This window comes from Notechis scutatus, chromosome 1 (assembly GCF_049901735.1).
Source record: "Notechis scutatus isolate UNSWTSFEM ecotype Mainland chromosome 1, rNotScu1.2, whole genome shotgun sequence".
In the NCBI taxonomy this organism is placed as follows: domain Eukaryota; kingdom Metazoa; phylum Chordata; class Lepidosauria; order Squamata; family Elapidae; genus Notechis; species Notechis scutatus.
Window position 1 is genome coordinate 133354696 of NC_142009.1, and position 25333 is coordinate 133380028.

At 45.0% G+C, this 25333-nt stretch overlaps 1 protein-coding gene across 1 annotated transcript in view; it reads right to left on the minus strand.

The window, feature by feature from the left end:
• Nucleotides 1–12238, minus strand: part of MBOAT2 (membrane bound glycerophospholipid O-acyltransferase 2) — a 110814-nt gene extending 98576 nt beyond the window's left edge. Inside the window, exon 1 of the mRNA XM_026674341.2 lies at nt 11929–12238. Within this exon, the coding sequence (XP_026530126.1) occupies nt 11929–12000 (72 nt within the window). The 5' untranslated portion in view covers nt 12001–12238. The remainder of the gene's footprint in view (nt 1–11928) is intronic.
• Between the last annotated feature and the right edge of the window lie 13095 nt (nt 12239–25333).

Here is a 25333-nt window from a genome sequence, read left to right on the forward strand (position 1 = left end):
GGTTATTGATGCTTGCGTGGCCCAAGCTGCCGAGGTAGCCGCGCTCCTGGTGGAGTGCGCAGTTATGCCAGAGGGAACAGGTAGGGCTTGTGCCTGGTATGACCTCGTTATTGCAGCTCTGATCCAACGGCCTATGGTGGACGGGGATACTTTGTGACCGAGTGATTTAGGTTGGAACGACAGGAATAATGCCTCCGACTTCCGAAAGGGCTGGGTGCGCTTGATGTAAAACTGCAAGGTGCGCCTCACATCAAGGGTATGCCACTGTCTCTCCCTTTCCCGCGAGGGTCTGGGACAAAAGTTCGGGAGGATGAGTTCCTGCGCTCTGTGAAATGCCGAGTTAACCTTAGGTAAGAAGGTGGGGTCGGGCCGGAGAACCACCCAATCAGAATGGAACACGCATAGATCCTTCCTGACAGACAGGGATGCTATCTCTGAAATCCGACGGGCGGATGTGATAGCTACGAGAAACACTACCTTGAACGTCAAAAACTGGAGGGATGACTCCCTCAGGGGTTCGAAGGGGGATTTGGTGAGCGAAACGAGAACTTTGTTGAGGTCCCAGGTTGGGCATCGGTGAGCAGTAGGAGGGTGTAAGTTGGAGGCTCCCCTGAGGAACGCCCGGATACGGGGGTGATGGGAAAGGGAGCCCTCGTTACCGAGAGATGACGGTTGCTAGGGCTGCAAACTGCCGTTTCAAGGTATTAGGGGATAACCCTTTATTAAGGCCCTCCTGGAGAAAGTCCAAGATTTGTGCAACTGAGGGAGAGGATTGATTTGGGATTTGTGGCACCAGTTACGGAAAGCAACCCACGTGGCGTTGTAGATGCGGGTGGTTGAGGGCCGTCTGGCAGCTAATATGGTATCTATGACTTGGCTAGAGAACTTTTCTCTCTTTAAGCGGTCCCGCTCAACCTCCAGACGGCTAATTGGAGCCATTGAGGTTCCAGGTGCAAAAGTGGGCTTTGAGACAGTGAAATCCTGTCCTGAGGGATCCTCCCGGGGGGGGGCACTGAAAGGTTGCGGAAGTCCGCAAACCACGGACGTCTGGGCCAGTAGGGGGCCACCAGAAGAAGTTCCGCTTGCTCCAGGATTAACTTCTGAATGACCCTGGGGACAAGGGCTAGAGGGGGGAAGGCGTAAATAAGCCCTGGGGGCCAGGTGCAATGCAGTGCATTGTGGTTCTCTGCCCCGTGGGAGGGGTACCTTGAGAAGAACCTTGGGAGCTGGGCATTGAGGGCGGATGCAAAAAGGTCCAGTACTGGATGTCCGAAGATTGAGGACGCCTCCCTGAACAGAGATGGGTGGAGGCGCCACTCTGACTGGTCTATTGTGGCCCTGCTGAGTCAATCTGCTTGGGTGTTTAACGCCCCCGAGATATGATCTGCTTTGATAGAGAGGAGATTTGTCTCCACCCAGTGACATAGGCGTTCGGCCTCCCTCATTAGCTGAATCGATTGAGTGCCCCCCTGTCTGTTGATATGGGCCTTGGCCGTCACATTGTCTGTGAGGACCAGGACGTGTCGTCCGCGTACCTGGGGGAGAAAGCTGCATAGGGCCAGGTACACGGTGTGAAGCTCCAACCAATTTATGTTGCAGTGTTGTTCTGTTGCCGACCATCTGCCCTGAGACACGAGAGAATGGACATGTGCGCCCCATCTGAACAGGCTGGCGTCTGTAGTGAGGGTGAGCCTGTGGGGCTCCTTGAAGTAGTGACCCTTGTTGATGGCCGGTCTGGCCCACCAGAGGAGGGACGTGAGGACTCTTGGAGGTACCCTGACCATGAACCTTGAGTTGCTCCTTCCGGATCGCTGGTACGGAAGCAGGAACCATTGAAGGGATCTGGTATGGAAACGGGCCCAGGAAACAATAGAGATGCATGAAACCATTTTACCAAGTAACTTAGATAAATCCAGTAAAGAAACCTTTTTTGATTGCCTGATCTGTCGTACAGATCTTTGAATGCTAAGGAGTCTTTCCGGTGACAGAAAAACCAACTCTTGAACTGTGTCAATCACCGCCCCCAGGTGGGTTAGCCGGGTAGATGGTGATAGGTGGCTCTTTTTCCAGTTTATCATGAATCCATGTTCCTGGAGAGCAGAAAGGGTGATCTTGGTGTCCCTCTCTGCTTGAGGTTTGGAGGGGGACAGGATGAGAATGTCATCCAGATAGCAGTGGAGGCGGACCGGAAGGTTCCTAAGATGGGCTGCCAGGGCCGCGAGAACCTTGGTGAAGGCTCTGGGGGCTGAGGCCAATCCAAAGGGAAGGGCAACGTACTGAAAGTGTTGTTTATTATAGTAGAAACGTAAGAATTTGTAATGAGCGGGCCGAATTGCGATGTGTAAATATGCCTCTGAGAGGTCAATGGAAGTGAGCCAGTCCCCTCGTCTGGTACCCAGAAGGATGGATTGTAACGTGTGCATTTTAAATTTGCGGGGAGACAAGTAGCGATTGAGCCGTTTTAAATCTAATATCGCCCTCCATCCCCCCGAATGCTTTGGGACCACAAACAAGTGAGAATAGAAGCCCCGCCCTCGTTGAGCGGCGGGAACGGGTTGAATAGCCTTTATGTCGAGGAGGTGCCGGATGGCGGCATCCATGAGGGTACGCTTGGCATGGTCTCTGGAAAGGGGAGATGTCATGAAGAAGTCGGGGGGGACTGAAATTCGAGGGCAAGACCGAATCTAACAGTGTCTCTGACCCAGGCATCAGATGTGGAAGAATCCCATTGGCTGGCGAAATGGTTGAGACGCCCGCCGATGGGAAGGGAGTGGAGTGGGTTATCTTGAGCGCCTGAAGGGCCTGCCCCTTGATCCCCGAAAGGGCCTTTTGTAGGAACCGCCCCTTCTATTCCTATCGTTTGAGTCGGCTCGATCCTGGGAGGGGGGTGGCCTATAGGAGGGGGATCTCTGGTACCTGGGGGAGAAAGAGGTCTGGTAGGAGGGACGAAAGGACCCTCGTCGAAAAGGCTGGAAGGCCCTGGATTCGGACCGCCGAAAAAGAGATGGGAGATATTTGCTCTTATTCCGACTCTCGACTAATAAGGGATCAAGGGCCGATCCGAATAATTTATCTCCCGAAATGGGAGCTGATGCCAATTTTATTTTATTCTTGATGTCCGCTTGCCAATGTCGGAGCCAGAGCAGACGGCGGGCTATGACATGCGATGTTATCGCCCTGGTGGAGAACTTCACTGAATGGTAAGTGGCATCGGCCGAGAACTCAGCTGCAGCCGTGAGCTTTGCGATGTCCTGATGCGCCCTAACGTTGGATGCAGGGACATGCTGTTTTAGCTGGTGAAGCCACCGGATTGAGGATCTGGTGAAGAAGGATGCGGCCGTAGCCGATCTAATGGCCCAGGCATCAGATTGGTGAGCCTGGCGTAAGGCCCGCTTGTCTTCTGGTTTTAGGGCCTCCAGAGCGTCGCTCGGGGTCGAGGAAGACGCTAAGCCCACTATGGGCTCATCGACCACGGGAGTGTCTAGTAGAAGAGAGAAACCTGCGTCGAGGTTAAAAAACCTCTTGACCTGGCTGGAGGGGGCGGGAGGCGCCCCTGTGGAGGCCAGTTGCTTTGAAACCAGATCAGAGAAAATAGGTGGGGCTGGAATGACCTCGGCCTCCACTACCGGCTGCCTAAAAATGGAGTCGTCAGGACCCTCTGAGGCTGCAGGGAGGGATTCAGAGGGTGACTGGGTGTTCAGGCCTGAGATGTTTTTGGTCTTGAAAAGTAGGGACTTGAACAGGTGCGGTTTAAATAACCCTACAAAGGCGGGCTGGTCAGGGGTGAGACCTTCATCCTCTGACATCTCTCCCTCCATTGGCTCCGCCTCCGAAAGGGGCTCGCTATAGAGCATGGACCCCAACTCAAAGTCTTCATCATCCCCGAATTGAATCGGGTCCCTTTGTTCCTCCTCCTCCACCACCCCGTGAGAAAGAGGGATGTCCTTCTGCGAGAGTACCTGACCATGGGAAAGATCCGATCTGGGCAGAGATCTGGCAGATGGAGACTTGGGTTCAGGGGCCATAGGCTGGAAGGCCGGTCTGGCCATCTGCTGGAGACCTTCCGCAATCCCTTGGCAGGTGGCCAACTCCATCCAGGATCTTATTTTCTCTGGAATTTCGACCGTGGTTTCCTCCTCTGGTTCCTCTTGGCGTAAGCCAGCAGCTGTAGGGGTGAAGGTAGCTTCGGGGGCCAATCTGGCCATTGAACCCGAAGTCTGATGACTCTGAGCAGGCGGACTGCGCCTAGACAAGGAGGAATAGTCTGGAGGAGGAGGGGGGTTGTGTAGAGGTAGAGGGAGTGGAGGGAGAGAGGACCGGAGGCACTGAACGTGACTCTCTAGTTCGCCTATCAATTTCCTTCTCCAATGCCTTATGGCATCTGAGGGCATCCCTCTGGAAGGCTTTGGAGGTTTCCTTAGCCTGCCTGCGCAAATGATGGGGTTTGGATTTGGCCTTCAGAGAAGGTCCTCTAGAAGAATTGTCCTCTGCCATCTGAAGAATGCTGGAAAAAAATTCAAAGTTAATATGAGACGGTTGGCTCGTCTAGGTGTGCGACCTGCAACAAGGCCGGGTGTCCTAATGGTTGTTTCACGCCCCCCTGTTTGGAATTTCTTTTTTTAATATATATCCAGCGGGAAAAATGAGGTTCTGCCCAAAGAAAAAAGGGGGAACCGGAGAATTTGCCAAGGAAAAAAACAAAAAAGTCTGTCCAATTAGCCAAATGAACGCCTGAGGCCTAGAGAAAAAAAGGAAGGTAGGGCCTCCAGCAGCTGCCTCCCCAGGCAGAAACTGGGAGGTTGGGTTGTGCTGCTACTTCGCCTGTTGATGGGCTGCGGGATAGCCAACGGAATTTTCTCACTGAAATCCGGCTATAGGAGCCTCGAAAACACAGAAGGAGGAGATAAGTAGCTCTAAACAGTCCCCGGGGATCTGCCTAGTGAGCTCAAGAAAAAACCACGCAGCCTCCATGAGCGAGCAAAATGGTGCCCGGCCACGAGGCGGCGCCCAAAATGGCGGCCGCGAGCGGCGCTGGTAATCCGAGGGCTCTCAGCAGTGGAAATCCTCCCCCAATGCAAAACAGCCCTGCAAGGGCAAAAACAGGAGGAGGAGGGGAGAGATTAGCTCTCCCCTGGTAGCGTGGCGTTCGGTGGGGGGGAAACGACCGTTCGGGTGTCAGGGAATCAAGCCGCTATCAGTTATAATAGAGAGAGAAGCGGCGCAGAGAAAAAGGGCTTGATGCGGTTGGTGGGGGAAACAGCGCGAAGCGCTGGTATTCCTCCCGATTGTCACCCCCTGGGGTGGAGAAACGCTCCCCTAGGGAGACTATCGACCCAAAACTACCCAGTTGCGCAGGCTAAAAGAGAAAAAAAACGATCCAACCTGAAGAAGAGTAGAGAATCCTGAGTCGGCCAAGAGCTCTGAAATACACAGCCTGTCTCACACGAGGCTGAGCTAAAACTGGGGAACGCTACGGAGGAGTCACGTGGAGGAGGAGGAGCGTTCCTCAATTCAAGCTCAGCCTGTGAGAGTGGAGACTGGAGCACCTCCCACTCTGGATGCTCACAGCAGCTCTATGGAGAACAGAAAGATCCCAGGTTGTAACAGAAACTTCTAACTAGACAATTTCTGCAATATCAGCCTTGCCAATTCAAAAGGCTGACATTCACAAGTTAACTAGGAGTCATGTTAAATTGCTCCTGCCAATAAACAGCACAAATTAGCCTTATTATATCAAATCTCTGTTGCTAAAATTTGCCTATTTCTCACACGTTTTCTTCAGGTACCATTAGTGCTATAGCAGGTGAAGGGTAAAACTGCTATACGGGCACAGAATAGAATATTCACCTTCACAGGAGATAAACACGTGTTCCATTGAAGCATATGCTTCAATGTAAAATGAAACAATATCAAATTTATGTGGTAGCCTATGTTGTATATACGTTATTATAAAAGGAATGCTTATTATTATTAAGCATTCCTTTACAGTGAAGCTAATAATTTTTTTTGTACCCTCTCATTTTAATACAAATAGTGTAATCCTTTTCTTAAGCCAAGTATATTTATTCCCCACAGCCAAAAACACAGTAAGTGATTCTATTAAGCCTGATTATTCCTCACAGCTCACTTTTATAGCTGTAGGCAATTTTGGCTTAGAACTCTTAATGCCTTCACAAACTAAGTTCAAAACTTGTTCTCAGTTTGAGATGGAAGATTTTAGATAGTCTTTTTCCTGATTTCTAGAATCTAGAATAATGACTTTTGCCTGCCATCATGAGATTAGCAGCTGTAGGGAACCTCTTGTCTATCAGAGCAACCCATTTCTATGGCAACACCAAAAACAAAAAACAAAAAAAAATCCAGCAATGCCAGAAGACACTTCTGCCTGCTACAATCACTGGGGTCAGACCAAACAAAGACAAAACATAGGCCTACCTTGGAACAAAGAAAATCTTCATACAAGGACATGACAGTTGATAATAAAAATTAGAATTCCTCAAGGGTGAGAATTGTCCCTGAAGATAGTTGGGATGTTTCACAATTAATAACAAACAGGTTAGACCACAACTTATCTGACACATGAGTCACAAGGTTAGATTCTTCATTTCTTTTTTCATACTTCAGGTGAAAAATCCAACTCCATATAAATGAAACACACCAGCATTCTGTACAACTAACAACGTACCAATAAATTGCCACAACAATATTGGAAATTAAGCATTTTAGATAATTTTTACAATGCAGTTTATTGTCTCTACTTTGTCCACCTTCAAAGACTATGAAGCAGAAGACATTTTTATTATTTCATTCAAAGAGATTTATCTGGGCGCCGTTGTTCAAGAGAAATACAAACGTTCCCTCCCCCCAAATTGTTTTAAGCAAGAATGGAGCACTATTAATCAGGTTCTTCTACCAAGCTGCATCCATAATATTAGTCTACACCAGAGGTCTCCAAACTTGGCAACTTTAAGACTTGCGGACTTCAACTCACAGAATTCTCCAGCCAGCTATGGTAGTCCACAAGTCTTAAAGTTGCCAAGTTTAGGGACCCCTGGTCTACACACTGAACAAGAACTAACAAAAGCAGTATATGATGACAATTTAGAGTAGTGTTAAGGCACCAGGCTAGAACCAAGTGATTGTGTATACTAGTTGTGCCTTAGGCAAAAAAACAGCCTGTGACCCTCGGGTAGTTACTCTCTCTCAGCCCTAGAGAAGAGGCAATGGCAAACCACTTTTAAAAGTGCCATTAAAAATGCAGGAACATGCCCTGGGTCAAGACTGGTTTGAAAGCACAAAGGAAAAACCAAGATAATAAAGGAACAGATCTAGAAACCAGTTAACAAGAATCTTTTACAATGTTGAAAAACTGTATCACTGATAAGCTTGTATCATGTGTCTGTCCATGAACTCTGTGTCTTTTGAACTAATTTCAGCAAGAAAATACTGTATTGTTTCTGCCTAGTTCTATTGCCTACAGTTCCATAAGGAAAATAACTAGCAAGCATATTCTTAATAAAGAGTTAAGCTTTCTCCATTGCTATAGCCAGGTTACATTAGAAAGAGAACCTTAATTAAGATGGCATTCCAAAGCATAGTTGATCTATATTTAAAAAGTTAATCACTCGCAGGATTCTGAGCTTCCTTGTTTTTTTCATGTGGTACTGTAGTTTCAGAATTTCTTGCTCAGTTAAGATAAGATGCTTCTTTAGCTTCCCATCTTTCTTGCAGATTTATTTTACGTAATGAAAAATCATTCTAAATCCCCTTTCTGCGTATTGTTAAAATAATGTATTCAATTCAAATAATCACATAGGAGGGCAAGGCAATATATTACGAAAACATTAAAACCAATAACCATTTAGGGGATACATTAAAAAAGATACAACTGGGCACTCTTTCAGAAAGTAATAAGAGTAGCAACTAATCAGAATTCCAAACAGGTCCCATTGAGTGGGGGCAATTTACGCTAATATATTTTTCCCCACATGCCTGTATCTCCTGTAAATCTTAAACGCCTGCATAGGTTTATAAGGGTTTTGCAAATGGGCAAACATACTACAGTAACTTTTCCTTAGTACACCCACAACATGCTCTTAAAATATTAAATATTAAAATTTGGGGATACAAAACACAGGAGATAAAATAGCCCTACAGAATACCATAAGGCAAACAAACCATGGTGCCAAACAGATAATCTCTCCTTCTAACCACAATCCAGTAGAAAAAGCATGTGCAATTGAAATACAATGTTCCAAAACTTAATTCTGCAGGTTGACCAGAAAGACGCTATGGCCATCAAATCTGCCAGCAAAGGTAATAAAACTGCAGCTTCTTCAGGTTTCCAATGTAGACCATCTACATTTGTGATCAAAGTAGTGACAGTTCTATACCCTAGGCAAAATTTGATTTAACTTGCAAGTTAATTGCTAGCCTAACAAAGAACTTGAATTATAATACTGATACAGTACTCTATAACATTAAGTTAGCATATTAATGCTAAGCAAAGCATAGCTTATTTTGTTGCCCAAAAAGATAAAGTATGCTTAGCATACATCCTTCAAATCATAAAAAAAAGAACCAAACCAGATGTTCAGCTTCTATTTTAAAGGCAGGGACAAGCCCTTGATTGCAATTTTAGATATCAAATAAATTGCAAAACGGAGAAGTATACTTCAACTGAACCGGAGAACTTTTTTTTAGCAAATAGAGAATAAAATCACTGCGCTTTATATCCAAGATAAAAGTAAGACGTCACTGCTCATTCTTCTCAGTGCCATACAAAAGATATTAATATATTTCTGGACTTCCCTCTTTATAGCACTGCAAGTCATTCCATCTACTCTTTGATTTTGATTCACTCTTTGCAGTTTCAAAATGAACAAAATTCAATCAATGCCATATCCCCACAGTTACAGTATTACAACTATAGACTTACTGCCATCCTACACATGGCAATATAAATCTTTATTAGCTGTTCATAATTGGATTGAACATGAGTAGCTATTCCCCAAAATTAGTAAATGGAAGAGACAGCTTAGGTTACAATACAATTATTTGTCCTTTAAATCTTTACCTTGTTGTCGCTGCTGCTGCTTAAAACAATGGAGAAATAAAGATATAAAGGAAGCAGGAATTCAAGGTAACAAGTATAGGAAATGAAGAAATAACAAATCATATGTATCCAAAGTCAGCAATAAGGAATGCTATTGCACAATTGCCTATTAAAATTGGCCCCAAAGGTAGCCAAGGATACAGATGAAACAATGTACAGTATAGGAATTAAAGGGTTCAGTACATGAAAATGTACACATGGGGTACATAGATGATATAAATAATATCAGCTTCCAACTCAAATGTTTGAAAAATAGCCCTAAGGGGTTTCTATTTATAGTGACATCTGCATGTGCATATAAGATGTGTTTTGTGCAGAGGAGCATCACAAATGTATGTTTAACTAGGACTTGCTGAGACTTCTCTAATGAAAGTTTTAAATAAGTTCTTGGACAGTAAATAAAGCTGTCAATTTTGGACAGTTTAAATATTGTACTCAGCATTATAACTGTTAATTATATTTCAACAGTCATTGGAGATGAAGAATTATCATACAGTTACTTATTAGTCCACCGTAAGAGAATTTTAGAAAACGTTTTAATATATTTATCACAAAATTTAGAAGTAATCCACCAACAGTGTTGACATAAAATACTGCATAAGCAGGGCTACTGGATCTAGGCAGCAAAAATCTAGATGAGGAGCAGTAGATGGTAGCAAAGAGGTACAAAAATTCTAACTCCTGCCTTCCATCTAGTGGTCATCCAAATATTTGCAAACCAGATCTGTTACTCCTACTATAAATGGCTTTTTGAACAGTGATATTTCTGCAACAGATTATATGCTTAGTTCTTACTACTGAGAATGTTATTTTCCACAACTGCTTTGTTATAAGAAATAGCAATAAGATAGGTGTAGGAATGATATATAGTCCCTGAATGCTCAGCAAGTATAGTAACATCCATACTGTCTGCAAAAGAGAAGTATTAGTGACATAATGCTAACGCTCGCACTGAATGGTCCTGTAAATTACAGCATGAAGCGTCTTTGACAAGACAGCCAATTGTTTGAATACCAGTCCCATTAGTAATGTGGGGAGTAAATCTAAACTATATAAATGCAACCTATCTCAAGTTAAGTGAGCAGTATATAATGTTGCTCAAACATTTTCAACATGAAAAAATTAATACAATGCCTAACATTCATCTAAGCTAAGGAGTTTGTGGCTCCACTGGTCTCTGTAAAACTCTCTTCCAATGAAATTAATGGGATTTAAATACCCTAATGTTTCATAGCATCCCTCAGCAACATTCTCTTGTGGGAAACCAACCCACAAGCTCAGAGAAGGAACCTCCACCCTCATCCTACACCCAAGTTAGATATTTGCCACTGTTGCAAACATTCCCTTATATATACAGAGTGTGATTTTCTTCCATGTCCTATTTTGAGGGTTTCATACTTTCAAAAATATTTTTTTTCTGTAACGAGAAGCCAATGATCTAGCTATCTACTTGTAAATAAAATGGCAGCTGAATTTGAAAGTGATTCAGTCCTACTTTATTCAAATCATATTATAGGAATCTTGTGTTAATATATAAATACTACTCAAAAAATATTGCAAAAAACGTGTTATCTCCCTATTGTTCCTACTCTTATTCTTCATTATCAGTGGTTTTGTTTAAAATGTTGTTTACATTGGTAAATACTTGTTATCAGAAACAGTTTGGGGTGAAAAGAAAGTTACATTTTCTATTTAACTTTTCTTAATAAGTTCACATCCATATTGGACCATTGTAAACATTTTTTCATACAATGGAAAACCTAAATAAGTTTAAAACTAAGATTTTCACAGCGATCATTTCTGCACTGTGTGACAAAATGTACCGCTTTCAGTAAGATGTAAACTTATTTAAAATACATACTAATTTTGCTGTGAATTTTAATCATCCCGAGTAGGTGTGCCTCTGTTTCTGGGAAATAATTAACTGGTGACATTTATGAACTTCACAGGCACATAACATTGCATCTTTTCCTACAAAGCATAGTTACCAGGATAGTAAACATCAGAATACACTGCAGTTATTTAAAGATACCAAATAAGTAGGTGCCATTCATACAACGTTGTCCATTTGTTAACCACAAATTGTTAAAGCCCTGCAAGTATCTAGCATCACACAGCCAGGCAGATGAAAAAAGGTGCCCCTATGACTCCTTAAGGCCAAACCGATACCTATGAAATCCTAACCCTCACCAGGAGGATCAACAGTAATCTTACCCCAGGTTTTAAAGGATCCTGAATTTCTCACTTTATATTAAAAAAAAAAAATACAAGTCAAAACCTGTGGGTTCCAAGCATATCAATTTTCAAGACTGTGGTAATTACCTGCCTACAAAGACTTTTAAGTAGGCGTTTTAACTTCCACGTTTTTCTCCGCATTTGAGCAAACAAGCCAGGTTACCCAGGTTAGCTATTTAACTCCGGGGAAAGGGCTGAACGGTAGGCAAGCAAGCAAATATACACACCCTGGGCACAGGACTCCACGCATACAAAAGGACGAAGGCGCCCATAAATCACGACCTCCTCCATCCCCACACACCCCACCAGACCTTCGCGCACCGAAAAGGAAGAGCTTTTGCAAGCCGAACTCGATGCATTTAGAAAAGGCTGCTACCCTTCGGGATGCGGCCAACGCGGGGTGCAACTGCGAGGCAGCGGGCGGGGGGAGGAAGGCTCGGAGATGGCGAGGGGATGGGGTGAGAGGCGGTGGGGCTGAGGTAGCGAGGGGCTCCAACCTTCGGGCCGGTTCGCCCCGCACCCCACCCCACCCGCTTTCGAAAGGAGCTGCTTTCCCTGCGCGCGCCCGGGCTCCTCACCTGGTCTATGGGTAGCCGAAAGGCGTTGCTGAGAGGCTGCAGCAGCGTGGAGCCTGTGGTGCTGGTGGCCATGGCGGAGAAGGCGCTCCCCCACCCCACCCCACCCCCAAGCCAAAATGATAGAAGAGGGAGGGAGAGAGAGAGAAAGGAAACGGGAGAAGCTCCAGCGGCCGCCACCTCTCCCCTCCCTTCTGCCTCAGAACATCGAAAGCAGCAGCAGCAGCAGGAGGAGGAGGAGGGCAGCCACAGCGCGCAAAAACGCCCCAACCCCGAGTGGCGGCGGCGGCGGCGTGACAAGAAGAGAGCAGCAAAACTCGCCCGGGCAAATGACGGCTTCCTTGACCAATCCCGAGGCAGCTCCGGCCCCAATCGATCGAGAAGAGGCGGGACCGATTGACACCCCCCCACAAACACGCACACACACATATACACCGCCGACCGACCGACCGAGGCGGGGCCCGACGGCTGCTAACTGACAGTGCCGGGGCTCAATACTTGCACTACCGTGGCGTTGCGTGATGGGGGGAAGGGGTAAAAAGCGCCCAATGGCCGGCTAGCCGAGGTAGGATCAGGCAGCCTTGGCCATGCCCGACTTCCTTAGCAAGACGCCGCCGCCGCCGCTCCTTGCGGAGGCGGGTCAGGCACGCTTGGCTGAGGTGTCCCACCCTCTCCCATTTTGGCATAGCACGGATTGAATGGGAGGCTTCTCGGCTGGGAGGGAAGCAACGCCTGTTGTTTTAAGGAAAGAGGAGGGGGGTATATTATTTCAACAGGAATGTCCCCATTGATAGTAGGTGGCTATAGGAACAAACAAGAAGGCGTGGAGTGGGGGGGGGCGCAGTGGCTAATTCATACACAAGGATGGGTGGGCTTGTTATAATATTATGGTTAGTCAAGCAGTCAGCCAGATGTTAAGGCTGAAGGTGTCATATCTGCCTATCAAGTCCTTCCCAAGGATTTCGGATAGACAGATGTTCTTATCTGACCGTAGTCAAAACTATGGTTTTCCCAACAGTAATGTACGGCTATGAGAGTTGGCCCACAAGAAAGGCTGAGCTTGGAAGAATTGATGCTTACGAACTGTAGTGTTTGGAGAACACACTTCAGAGTCCCTCGGGCTGCAAGGAGATCAGTCAATCCTAAAGGAAATCAACCCCCAGTGTCCTTTGGAAGGACAGAAACTGGATCTGAAGCTCAAAGACTTTGGCCATCTAATGAGAAGAGGTAGGAAAGATCCTGAAGTCGAGAAAGATTGAAGGTAAAAGAGGAAGGGGACAGCAGCAGAGGATGAGATGATTAGATGGTGTCATCAACTCAATGAAAGGAATTTGAGCAAACTGGCTGATAGTCGAACCCTCACAGCTCAACCATCCTTGTGTACGGGGATGGGGATCCAACCAGTATAACAGCCGGTTCTGTTGCTGTGTGTCGCGCGAGTGCAATTTATGACCTGCTGAGCTGCCCGGACAGCTGAAAAGCACTGCATGCAGGTGCACAGCGGTTGGAAAAGCCCTTTTTTTCCTGCTTTTTCAACTGCAGCTGTGCCGCGCAAAGCAGCTACGGTTGAAAAAGCAGGAAATAAAGGACAGGTAAGAGCCCGGGCAGGCGGGTGGGCCAAAACCAGTTCTGTATCTGCTGCTCTTCAGAGCTACCAGTTCTGTAGAGCCGGACAGTACCAGTAGAATCCCACTCCTGCTTGTGTATGAAATTAGTCAGGAGACAGTGGAAGACAAGTGCCTGGCATGCTATGGTCCATTGGGCTGTGAAAAGTCAGACACAACAACTGAACAACAACAACAACAAAAGATGTCATTGCAGGGTGTGTAAACTGTTGCAAGTAGAGCTGCGTTTGGAAATTGACTGATGGTGATTCTGTAATGTTTTGGGATTGCATTCCAGGCACCTATTATTATTGACACTGTCTTTGCTTCCTTTTGCAATAGTCATTCTACTTCTATTTGCAAGTCTTTGTATTTTGTAATTTTCTCCAGTTCTTTCTCAACCCTTCTGTTATCTCCAGGTACTGCAATGCCACTATCCAGACTTCGTCTTTCTTAACAATTGTTAAGTCTGAGATGTTAGGTGACAGGTGCTTTTCTGTTTGAATTCTAAAATCCTAGACCATTTTAGCTTGTCAGCCTTCAAGATTTTTCTCCCTTTGCTTTGCATCTTTCGGCTGTCATAAGTAACGGGGGGAGGAGGGGGGAATGATTATGGGAAGTGAGCTGGAGGTGTTACAAACCAGAACTGTATAAACTGGGGGGGGGGGGGTACATTCTTGCTTAGGTTTCTATCCAATGCTATGCACAGCTGCAACCCTTTATCAAACTATGTCAAGGTCAACAGACGGAAGCCTCATCACCACATGGAGATGCCCACATGATGATATACACAACTTTTAATTGGATGAGCCAATTGAACTATTGGGGGTGGGAATGTTGCCATTACTTTGTATATGTGATTTACGCGCCCATTTTCTCAGATTCAGAATTCTTTTGTTGCTACCACTATCCAGTAAAAGATATATTTTCTCTGATTAAAAGAGTCTAAGTATTTCTTTCTTGGATTTTGAATGGAGCACCAGCTGACATTATTCTGAATCTCCACATTACCAGCCCACCCAGAGAAATAATAAATTTTCTTCCGAGGGGATCTGAACACAATGTCAAATCCAGCCAGCGACCAAGAAGACCTGGGAGCAACTGGAGGACAAGATTCTCTGCTGCTAGAGGAAGCAGGGGAAGCCAACTGGTTAGCAGAACTAAATCTTGGGGAAAAACCAGCTGTAAAACCCAAATGGTCCCTGGGAGTCGGTTGGAAGGATCCTGAGGAAAAGCCTCCTCCAGGAGTGACCACTACCCATCGGCATGGAAGAGAGGAGCCATGGCAAGAGAAGGAAAGAAATAATTTTTTACTAACTCAAGCCATGCATCTTCTAAATGAAGCTATCGGAGAACCTCAAACTGATCAAAGGTATGAGGGAGAGGAAGGGGAGGCAGCCCCACCCAGAAGAATCAGATCAGCCACCCCCATAAATCAACCTGGGCTAGCGCAACAGACAGCAGCAGCCCAGGGCCCCCAAGTGGGAGGAGCAATTGCCAGAAGACGTAGAACTCCAAAGGTGCCTCAGTTGGAAGTAAAATATGGGGGGGATCCCAAGGAGTTAGGATTCTTCCTGGCACAAGTCTGGAGCCATATGGAGGAATATGGAGGGGATTTTTCCTCAGAAGCAGCCAAAGTTAGATGTGTTACCAGGGCTCTGGAGGAAACAGCTGCAAAGTGGATGGTGACTCTGCATAATGATAATGCCCCTCAGCTGATGAATTATGACCTGTTCATGACTGCGCTGTGGGCCAGGTTTGAAGACCCATTTGCTGAACGTAAGGCCAGAATTAGATTGAAGACCATAAATCAGGGGTGGAGATCAGTGGCCGACTACACCCAGGAATTTAGAGAGCTGGCGTGTCATATTCGAGGCTGGTCCCAGGGAGCCCTGATAGAAGCTTTTAAAGATGGGTTGAATGAAGATGTATATCAAAGCTGTATTGCCAGAAGAGACCCCAGTGAGCTGCAGCTGTGGTACGTGCTGGCGGCAGAGGTGGAAATTGATCTGACCCAAAACAGATGCTGGGGGGGTTGGTTGGAGCAAATCCTCCCCCCACCAGCCCTTGAGAAGCCTTAAAACCTCAAAAGGGAGGAATGGCAGCAAAACCCAAGACCACTGCTTGCTTCCGATGTGGGAAGGAAGGTCACCGGGCTGCAGATTGCTGTGCCAAGCTAGAACCAAAGGGGGCGCCAGGAGGAGGAAGAAAACCTGAAAAAAACCCAGCAAAGCCTCGCGAAACAGTGCTTAAAGCAGAGGAGGTTGTAGAGATCGCCCCTCCGAAAGGAGAGGAGCTGGGAACTCCAACCTCTTCTGAAGAGAGTGAATCCGAATCGGAAGACAACTCACTGGTAAGTCCAAACAAGGGTCCTATGACCATTCCAGTGAGATTAAGGGTACCCACATCGGGAGCCAAAGGTGGCCTTGTTAGACTCTGGGTGCACAAGTTGTGTAATCAGCTCAGAGGTAGTGAAGAAAATGGGCTTAAGGCTGAAGACTTTAAAAACGCCCATAGCCTTTTGCCAATTGGATGGATTGGTAGCTGTGGGTGGCCCTACAAATTTCATAATGGAACCAATAGAAATGACAATGGGGAAGCATAGAGAGACTTTGTGTTTTATTGTGGCTCCTGGGATGGAGTGGCCCCTAATATTGGGGTTGCCCTGGCTCCGGAAATGGAACCCCACGTTGATTGGAGGAGAGGGTCATTGCGCATACGTACTGACCAGCGCCCAGAAGGGGAGGGGCAATCTCAACCAAAACTCAAGAATCCCACTGAACTGGCCTCCACTGGCACCGAGAACCTGAAGGGGGAGGAGAAAATTCCGGAGGAATTTTGGGACTTAAAGGAGGTATTCAGTGAAAAGGCCTCGGATGAGCTTCCCCCCCATCATTCAACAGATTGCAATATTGAAATTCTACCCGGGGTGAAACTCCCAAAACCGAAATTGTACTCGAGGACACCGTGGGAGCTAGAAGAGCTGCGGTCGTTTATCGATAAGAATTTGGAACATGGTTTTATCCAACCCGCTAGACCCCGGGTAGCAGCCCCAGTATTGTTCTGTGAAAAGAAAGATAGCTCCCTTCGTTTATGTGTTGACTATAGAAACCTGAATGCTATTTCAGTGGAGAACGTGTACCCCCTCCCCTTGATGAAGGATATGTTGGCCCACTTGGCCAAAGGGAAAAATTTTACAAAACTCGACATGAGAGAAGCATACTACTGGGTTCAAATTAAGGAAGGGGATGAATGGAAAACTGCTTTTAACTGCCCAATGAGTTGTTTCCAATTCAGCGTTCTTCCATTTGGCCTACAGGGGGCCCCTGCAGTATTCATGCAAATGATCTATTAGGTGTTACATGAACAAGGGGTGTTGGTTTATCTTGATAATATTCTTATCTACACAGAGACTCGTGATGAACATGTGAAACTAGTGCGGTCAGTTCTGGAAAAACTTCGAGCTGCTGAGCTGTATGCAAAGTTGTCCAAGTGTGAATTCCACCAGGAAAAAATTGACTATTTAGGTTATCGCATCTCACATGATGGCATAGAAATGGATCCAGGGAAGGTTCGTGCCGTTTTGGAATGGGCCCCTCCCCGCACCAGGAAACAACTTCAAAGTTTCTTGGAATTTGCTAATTTTTACTGTCAATTTATCCCTGCTTTTGCGAAGATTGCAATGCCTATCACAAATCTCCTAAAAACCAAAGGGGAGGTGAAACCAAAGCCTAGTAAACCCCTGGAGTGGTCCATGGAATGTCAAGCCACTTTTGAGAAGCTGAAATGACTGTTTGCTGCTGAACCAGTACTCAAGCACCCGGACATGGACGCTCCTTTTGTAATCCAAGCCGATGCGAGTGACATAGCAGTCGGGGCGGTGTTACTACAAGCATATGAGATGGGGACTCTGCAACCATGTGCATATACTTCCCATAAACTAACGGAAACTGAAAGAAGATGGGCCATCTGGGAAAAAGAAGCTTTTGCAGTTCGTTGGGCTCTGTTAACCTGGAGGCATTTCTTAGAAGGGGCAAAACACCCATTTGAGGTGTGGACGGATCATAAAAATTTGGAGGCTTTGAAAACACCTCGGAAGCTATCTCCCAAGCAAGTTCGCTGGGCGCAGTACTTTAAGCGCTTTAATTTTTCATTGAAGTACATTCCAGAGGGGAAGAACTTCATGGCGGATGCTTTATCTAGATTACTTCAATATAATAGTACTCGCCAAGAAGTGGTACGGCCGACTGTCCCAACCAAACAGTTGGCAGCTCCAGTGGTTATCAGAGCCCAGAAAAAGAAGGAGGTTGATTTATCAAATGATTTGACTGCACAGTTAAGAGATGCTCTAAAACTTGATGATTGGTTCCTTGCTCACTCAAATAACTGTACGGTTAGAGATGGATTGGCATGGGTGGGGGCCAAATTATATGTGCCAGCGAAGCTGAGAAACCAAATATTACAGCAAGCTCATGACTCTAAACCTTACACTTAGTTAAAAGGCAATTTTGGTGGCCTACCTTGAAAAAGGACATTGAGACTTATGTTGCTAGTTGTCCTATTTGTGCCTCAGCCAAATGGCCTCCTGGTAAACCAGCAGGCTTACTACAAAATGCGGCTAGACCAACGGCTCCATGGAAGGAAATCTCTATGGATTTTATAGTGGAATTACCTGAAAGTGGGGGGAATACAGTTATTTGGGTAGTAACCGATTTGTTTTCCAAACAGGTACATTTCATACCTTGTCCGAAAATCCCATCTGCAAAAACGTTGGCTAAACTGTTTATTTTACATATCTACAGATTACATGGAGTTCCTGAACACATAATCTCAGACAGGGGTGTCCAGTTTACCTCAAACTTTTGGAAGGAGTTCCTGAAGTTATTGGGCTCCGCCCAGGGCTTAAGCTCCGCCCACCACCCACAAACCAATGGGGCTTGTGAGAGGACTAACTCGGTATTGGAACAATATCTTCGATGTTATATAAATTATCAGCAAGATAATTGGGCTGACCTATTGCCATTCGCTGAGGTGGCATATAATAATTTGGTACACAGTACTGGGTTTACTCCATTTAAAGTAGCTTCGGGACAAGACTTTGTATCCATACCTGAGCTTCCATGGGAGAAACCTAACATTCAGTCATTAGATGAATGGATAACACAGCTCCAGCTTACCTGGCCAGTTACCCATAAAGCATTAGATGATGCTCATCAAGCTCATAAAAAATTTGCAGATAAAAAGAGAACTCCACAAAAACCATATCAAGTGGGTGACAGGGTCTTTTTATCCACCAGATATTTGCAGACTACACAAAAGTCAAAAAAGCTTGGACCTAAGTATGTTGGACCTTTCTCAATTGAACAAATTGTGAACCCTGTGGCTGTCCAACTGAAATTACCAAAAACTTCGACGGATCCACCCTGTTTTCCATGTTAGTTTGTTAAAACCTGAACATACCTCCGACTTGAGACCAACTCAGATTGATCCCCCTGTACCATTGCTAATTGAAGGTGAACAACATTTTGAAGTTAAAGAAATTTTGGATTCTTGAAAACGAAGAGGTCAAAGCTGACATAGCTTCTCTGTTTTCTGTTACTATTTTTATTTTGTTGTCCCACCGGTTCTTGCTTGCAGGCAAATATTTTTCTTGCAAATCTTCCAATGCACCATTGTTGCTACTTTGTACTGCTGTTGCTTGTAGTCAGTTTATATCAGGGGTGTCAAACCCAATTTTATTGAGGGCTGCATCAGGGTTGTATTTGACCTTGGGGGGATCAGGGGGGCATGCCCAGCTCGGCGTCACTCATGTCAGGGACACCTGTGGTGGCCCGAGTGCTCTGTCAGTGAAAATGGGCTCCCGAGCTCCATTTCTGGCTGCAACGGCCTCTTGAAACCCTCTGCACACAGCCTTCACAAGCTCCGTTTTCACTGCCAGAGGTGCTGTGGGCCAGTCTTCCGCTGTTTCCAGGGCAGGCCCACAGGCCAGATCTAAGCATTCTGAGGGCCGGATCTGGCCTGCAGGCCTTGAATTTGACACCTCTGAAACAGTGGACCATCTTGTGGCAGCTAATCAGATGGTCCACTGTTTCTTGAGCTTTTTTGTTGTCTTCTCAGTTCTACATTTGTTGTCTTCTCAATTTTGGCTTTGTATGCATTTGTTCTTAAGGCTTGGTTTTGCACAGCCAGAATTAGTTCAATGTTCTTGCTTTCTGCTTTGTCTGCTATTTTTAATGTACCTGCCCTGTAATGTTTTACTTTGCTGTGTCTCTTGTCTATTCTTCATTTGGTCTTTTTTGTAGGCCCATTTGGACTCTCCAGAAGTTAGTAAGCCTTCATGGTATAGTTTCAGTGCATTTTCTTCACTGTCCTTAAGATATACTTCCAATGCCCTTTTTTTCTTTTTCAACTATCCGGTATACATGCAACATTCCATGCCCATCTATTTTCCACATCAGTGCATGGATGAAGGGCATGATGCATTATTTTTCAAGTCTTCCTATCCATGGCCTTTAATTCTGCTTGAGTCCAGTCCACTGTTCCAGCTTTGTATCTAATGACTGGAATTGCCAAGGTGCTGATTTCCTTGATGATATTTCCTCCACTGAGTTTGGACTTTAGGAACTTCTTCACTCTCTTGATATATTCACTTCCAACCTTTTCCTTGACTTCAGTGTGCTTAATATTCTCAGCTTGAAAGATGCCCAGATATTTGTCATTATCATCTTTATTCAGACCCTTGATTTTATTTCCATAGGGCCAGTGGTGGGATTCAAATATTTTTGCCACCAGTTCAATGGACGTGGCTTGGTAGGCGCGCTTTGCATGCGTGCCCACACTTTGCGTGCACATGCACACCAAACACACACTTTGCACAGGCACAGAGGCATTTGTGCAGGCGCAGAGGTGTTCTAACTCACCTCCTGCAAGCCTGCACGATCCCAGTCACTTCAGCAGCTGCCGTGCGGCACTATTCTATGCCGCGCAAAGTAGCTGCGCTTCAAATTCAGCAGATAAAAGTGAGTATGGAAGCCCGGTCTGGCGGGTGAGCCCAACAGCAGAGCAGTGGAGAAAACTGGTTTGGTCTCCACTGCTCATCGCTGCTACTGGCTCGCCAGAACCAGGCCGAACCAGTAGAATACCACCACTGCATAGGGCATCTTGATTCCTTGAGTTTTCACTATTTTTCCCTGTTTGATGGTGAGGATGGTACATTTGTCCAGTTGAAATTCCATTGCAATATCTTGGCTATATATTTGGATAGTATTGAGCAGTGACACTATTTCGGATGGTGTTTTTCCATGAAGCTTAAAATCATCCATGTAAATTATTATCATTGCTAGTGATGGTCAGTCCAGTACAAACTATGTTCTCAGTCACATGAATTTGTCAAAAGCATCCTTTCTAATTCCAAGAATTGTTACCGATATGAAGAACTGATAATTACAGCTCATGATCCAAAATGCATGCATGGGAGCACAAAACATGCTGTCTGTTTATTGCAACAATCAAATAAATCACCTCAGTGCCATGATCAAGCATAAACCTTTCTGTGTTGGTTGATTGGCCAAGAGGGGGAAAGGGGGTGTTTGTGAGCTTGACCTTTTCTCATGTAGTCTAGCATTTTTAAAAGATCCACAATATTCTGTAGAATTTATGCTCCAGAAAAAGCAATTATAGACTGTTTTTTTTTTCTGGTTTGTTTTGCATTTTTCCATAATGGACCAGAACTATTACCAACAGTTTTTGGCCTGCTTCTTAAACTATTGATAAATTTCCTGTTACATATTTTGGATAAAAATTATTGTCAGGATTTTATCTGCTCCGTTAATCATTCCTAATGATATTAATTCCCAGGAATAGATGATTGTTGTAGATAATGCCCATTCCAGAAGGAAATTGCTGAACTCCTTTGGAATTCCTTCTTAACCAGATAAAAAAAGATAACACATTTTTCAGATGTGTCTTTGTATGAAAACCAAAGCCATCTGTATGCAAACCGAAGCGATTATTAGATGAATATATAGTTTGGCTATAAAATGCACCCTCTGAAGATTTCAAAATGATGTTTGTAAAATTAGCTACAGTACTCCTGTGGGTTATTTGTTTTCAGGGCATAATATAAGAAGCATAATCCAGCTTGGTTCAAAAGAGCTTACTCCCAAAGAGCTTGGCATCTGATAGACAGTTTTAAGTCAAAACATTGCAATCTGAAAACAGAGTGATGGGCAGATTTTAACTGGAACAGTCTACATGGCATCCACCCAACAAATTTCATAATATTCACCCATCTAGAGCAGTGGTCTCCAACCAGTGGGCTGGGGACCACTGGTGGTCCGTGATAAAATTTTGGTGATTCGCAGAGAAATGTCACCCCCAAAGCAATTAATCCAAGCTGCGCGGGAACACAAGGCTGCACTGCCCACATGGCCTGTGGGAATACAAAGCTTGTGTTGCTTGCATTACAAACAACACGAGGTAGTGAGGGGAGGGGAAAGGGCAGAGGGGGGTAACTTGCCCCATGTGCCCCACGCACCTCACCTGGCCACCAGGCTGCTTCTTTCCACTTCTTTCTTCTGCTTTTGGCTGCACGCAAGAAAAGCAGCAAAAGTCTTTCTTTTTCTCCCCCAAACTCCACCAGAAATGGGTCTTTGGGACCCTGCAAGGCATCCTGCTCTAAGAGTCTGTGCCATTCTGGCGGAGTTTGGGGGAGAGAAAGAAAGACTTCTGCTGCTTTCCTTGCATGAAGCCAAAAATCTCTCTCTCTCTCTCTCCCACAGAGAATGGAGCTGGAGACAGTATCCTGCAATCCCAAATAAAAAATGATCCATAGGAAAACAGGGTGGAGAATTGTCCTACAGACTTTTTTTGGGATGTTCTCAGGGTCTCTGGTCCGCGGAATTTAAAATTATGAGTTTGGTGGTCCCTGAGGTCCAAAAGCTTGGTGACCCCCGATCTAGAGGACTTGTACAAAGCCAACAGGACAATAAAGGCTGAAGAAGCTTCTGTCCTATCTAATCCCATTCCATTCCAAGATCACACTCCAACCAAGAATGCCAAGTTATGCTTGGTTAAGGAGAAGTATGACTAAAGTTTGGTGTAATGATTAAGGCACAGGCTGGAAACTGGGAGACTGTGAATTCAAGACCTAAATTTAAATCTATGGATATTGGACTGTTTGATGAACTTGGAAAAAATTTAAAGAGGAATTAATAAAAGTTCATCGTCAGAAATAAACATCAAAGATGCTGGTCGAATTAAATTACTGGACAATTACTGGTTTGAATTTAAAGACTAAAGAAAGGGATAAAGAAAATATAAAAGAAGTGTTTAAAAATGGCAGAACTTTTTTTGGAACTAAAAATGGAATTAAAAAACATAAAAGAAATGTTAAATGAAAGACGTGAATCGTGCTGCCTAGCTTTGCAATAATTAGAAATGGCGTTTCTGGAGTATGAAGAACAACAAGTAGTGCCAGAAGGGGAGGAGCTAATTAAAGAAGAGGCCAGAAAAAGCGGATGGGTGCCTGAAGTCACACGAGATCACAGCTCCCAGTATGCTTCACTCTCAATGCCAAAAGTGTTGCAAACTGTCCGGTAGGCTGGAAGCAATGCAATTTTGCTTCCAATGTCCATTCAGTTTGCAAATGCTTTTTGCACCAAGAGTGAAAGGTTCTGCGGGGCTGTGATCTCATGAAACTTCAGGCACCCATCCGCTTTTGCAGAGAATGAGTTGCTGAAGTCACTTGAGAACCTTTCACTCTCAGTGCGAAAAGCATTTTCAAGCTGACTGGTAGGCTGGAAGGGAAATTATCTTTCTCTCCTCTCCCTCAGAGGCAAAGAAATCATGGCAAAGAAGACAGATCTTTGCAAAGTAAGTGAGTTCGGCTTGGCAGGATGAGAGGGGGAAGCAATTGTGGGGAGCAGGGCGGGGGGGAGAATGGGGTGAATGTTCCTGTCATAGGGTGAATGACCTCTCCGGTCATAAGGGTGAACAACTGCTGTAGTGCTACAATATTCATAATTTTGGCACTTTGTCATAAACCAGTGATGGCTAACTTTTTTGGCACCGAGTGCCCAAAACGCCCATGTGCGCATCCCCAAAATGCAATGCATGCGCGATCCCCCCTGCATGTGCCCCACCCCCTCGCATGCACCCCTTCCCCTGCACATGCACGGCAGAGACCCGAAGACCAGCTGGCCAGCGAGAGGCATGCACGCATGCATGGCAGAGCTGAGCTGGGGCGATGGCTCTGTGATGACCCGTAGTCTCTCAAAATAACCCAAAACCCAAAACATATATTAAAGTCCGGTAAAGCCTTCAACTTCACTGTTTTATTAGGCACAGTTTAAAGTCACAAAAGTAAATAATGAGGCAAACAGAAAATCAAAACAAACCGCATTCATGAGAGTTCCAAAGCAAGCCAAGAGAACTAATTATAAACTCCAGGAAAATAACCGAGAAAAGTCCATGGGAAGAACGCCAGCAAAGATAAGCCTCTTTCAAGGTAAACACTAATTGACTTCAGCAATCCTAACTGCGCAGTTGCAAACTTATATACACAGCTCCCACCTGCAAGCCATGAGGAGGATCATGGTAATCTCCTCTTGAGTAGACCTCGCTTTTCCCTGATCCTCTCCTCCCTGCGTGACCTAGGATGGATAGGGGATAGGCCTGGATCCTCCTCTGACTGCTCAGCCGGCCTCTGCCCTTCCCCAGCCTCCTCCACCACCTCTGGAGCCACACTCCCACTCCCTGTTGGCTGTTCCTCCTCTTCCTCAGAGTCGGACTCCACCAGGGGCATGACAGGCTCTGACATGCAAAGTCAATGGGGAAACTGGTTTCACTTAACAACCATGTAACTAATTCAACAACTGCAGTGGTTCGCTTAACAATCACAGCAAGAAAGGTCATAAAATGGGGAAAAACTCACTTAACAAATGTCTCATTTAGCAACACAAACCTTGGGCTCGATTGTGGTCATAAGTCGAAGACTACCAGTAGTAGTTGGCAGATTCCATCCTGTATCCATCAGCAAACACATCATCAATAAAGTCTGCTAGATCTATTTTCAGCCACATTTCTGTTGGGAGAAGAGAAAAAGCATCAAGGTGTTTCAGCTGTTTACTGAAGATGAAACAAAGCAACCATCATGAGGACATGGCATAAAAAACCCAGTTCCAAGGGCATATTCATATCATAGTTAGGGGGAACCCAAGGATGATCCAATATTTTTACTTAACTGAAAAACTCAGACCACTTAAAAGCCAGTGAGAGAGCAAAACAAACTATTTGGATCCATTTAGAACAACAAAAATTAAGCTAGACTTTTGATTTTGTCCAGTACCATAGTTCTAATTTATTCATCAGTTTGCCTCAATCTGTGGTTAATTTTCTAACTGGATGCCTTTACATTTACTCAGAGGAAAATCCTATTGAATTAATTTACACCTAGCTAAAATATACAGGTTTGAACTCTTATAAGACCAACGTACAGTACTTATCAAGGTGCAGGAATTTGTTTCAAGTAAATTAGAACCTTTATCATTTTAGCTACAGAATCTGGGACAAGATATACATTATAGTGTTCCTATCTTATAAACTAACTGATGAAGGAGTAAGGTTGAGAAACAGCAACTAACCCAGAGTTCTATTGACATGGGAAATATTTGGTTATATAGTCATGGTGATGCACATTCAGATTCATTTCCTTGTTGATAAGTGTCACCTATTTGAGGTGAAAACCCTGTAATCTGTAAAAAAAAAAAAAAGGTTGCAATATCTACAAAATATCCAATATGATA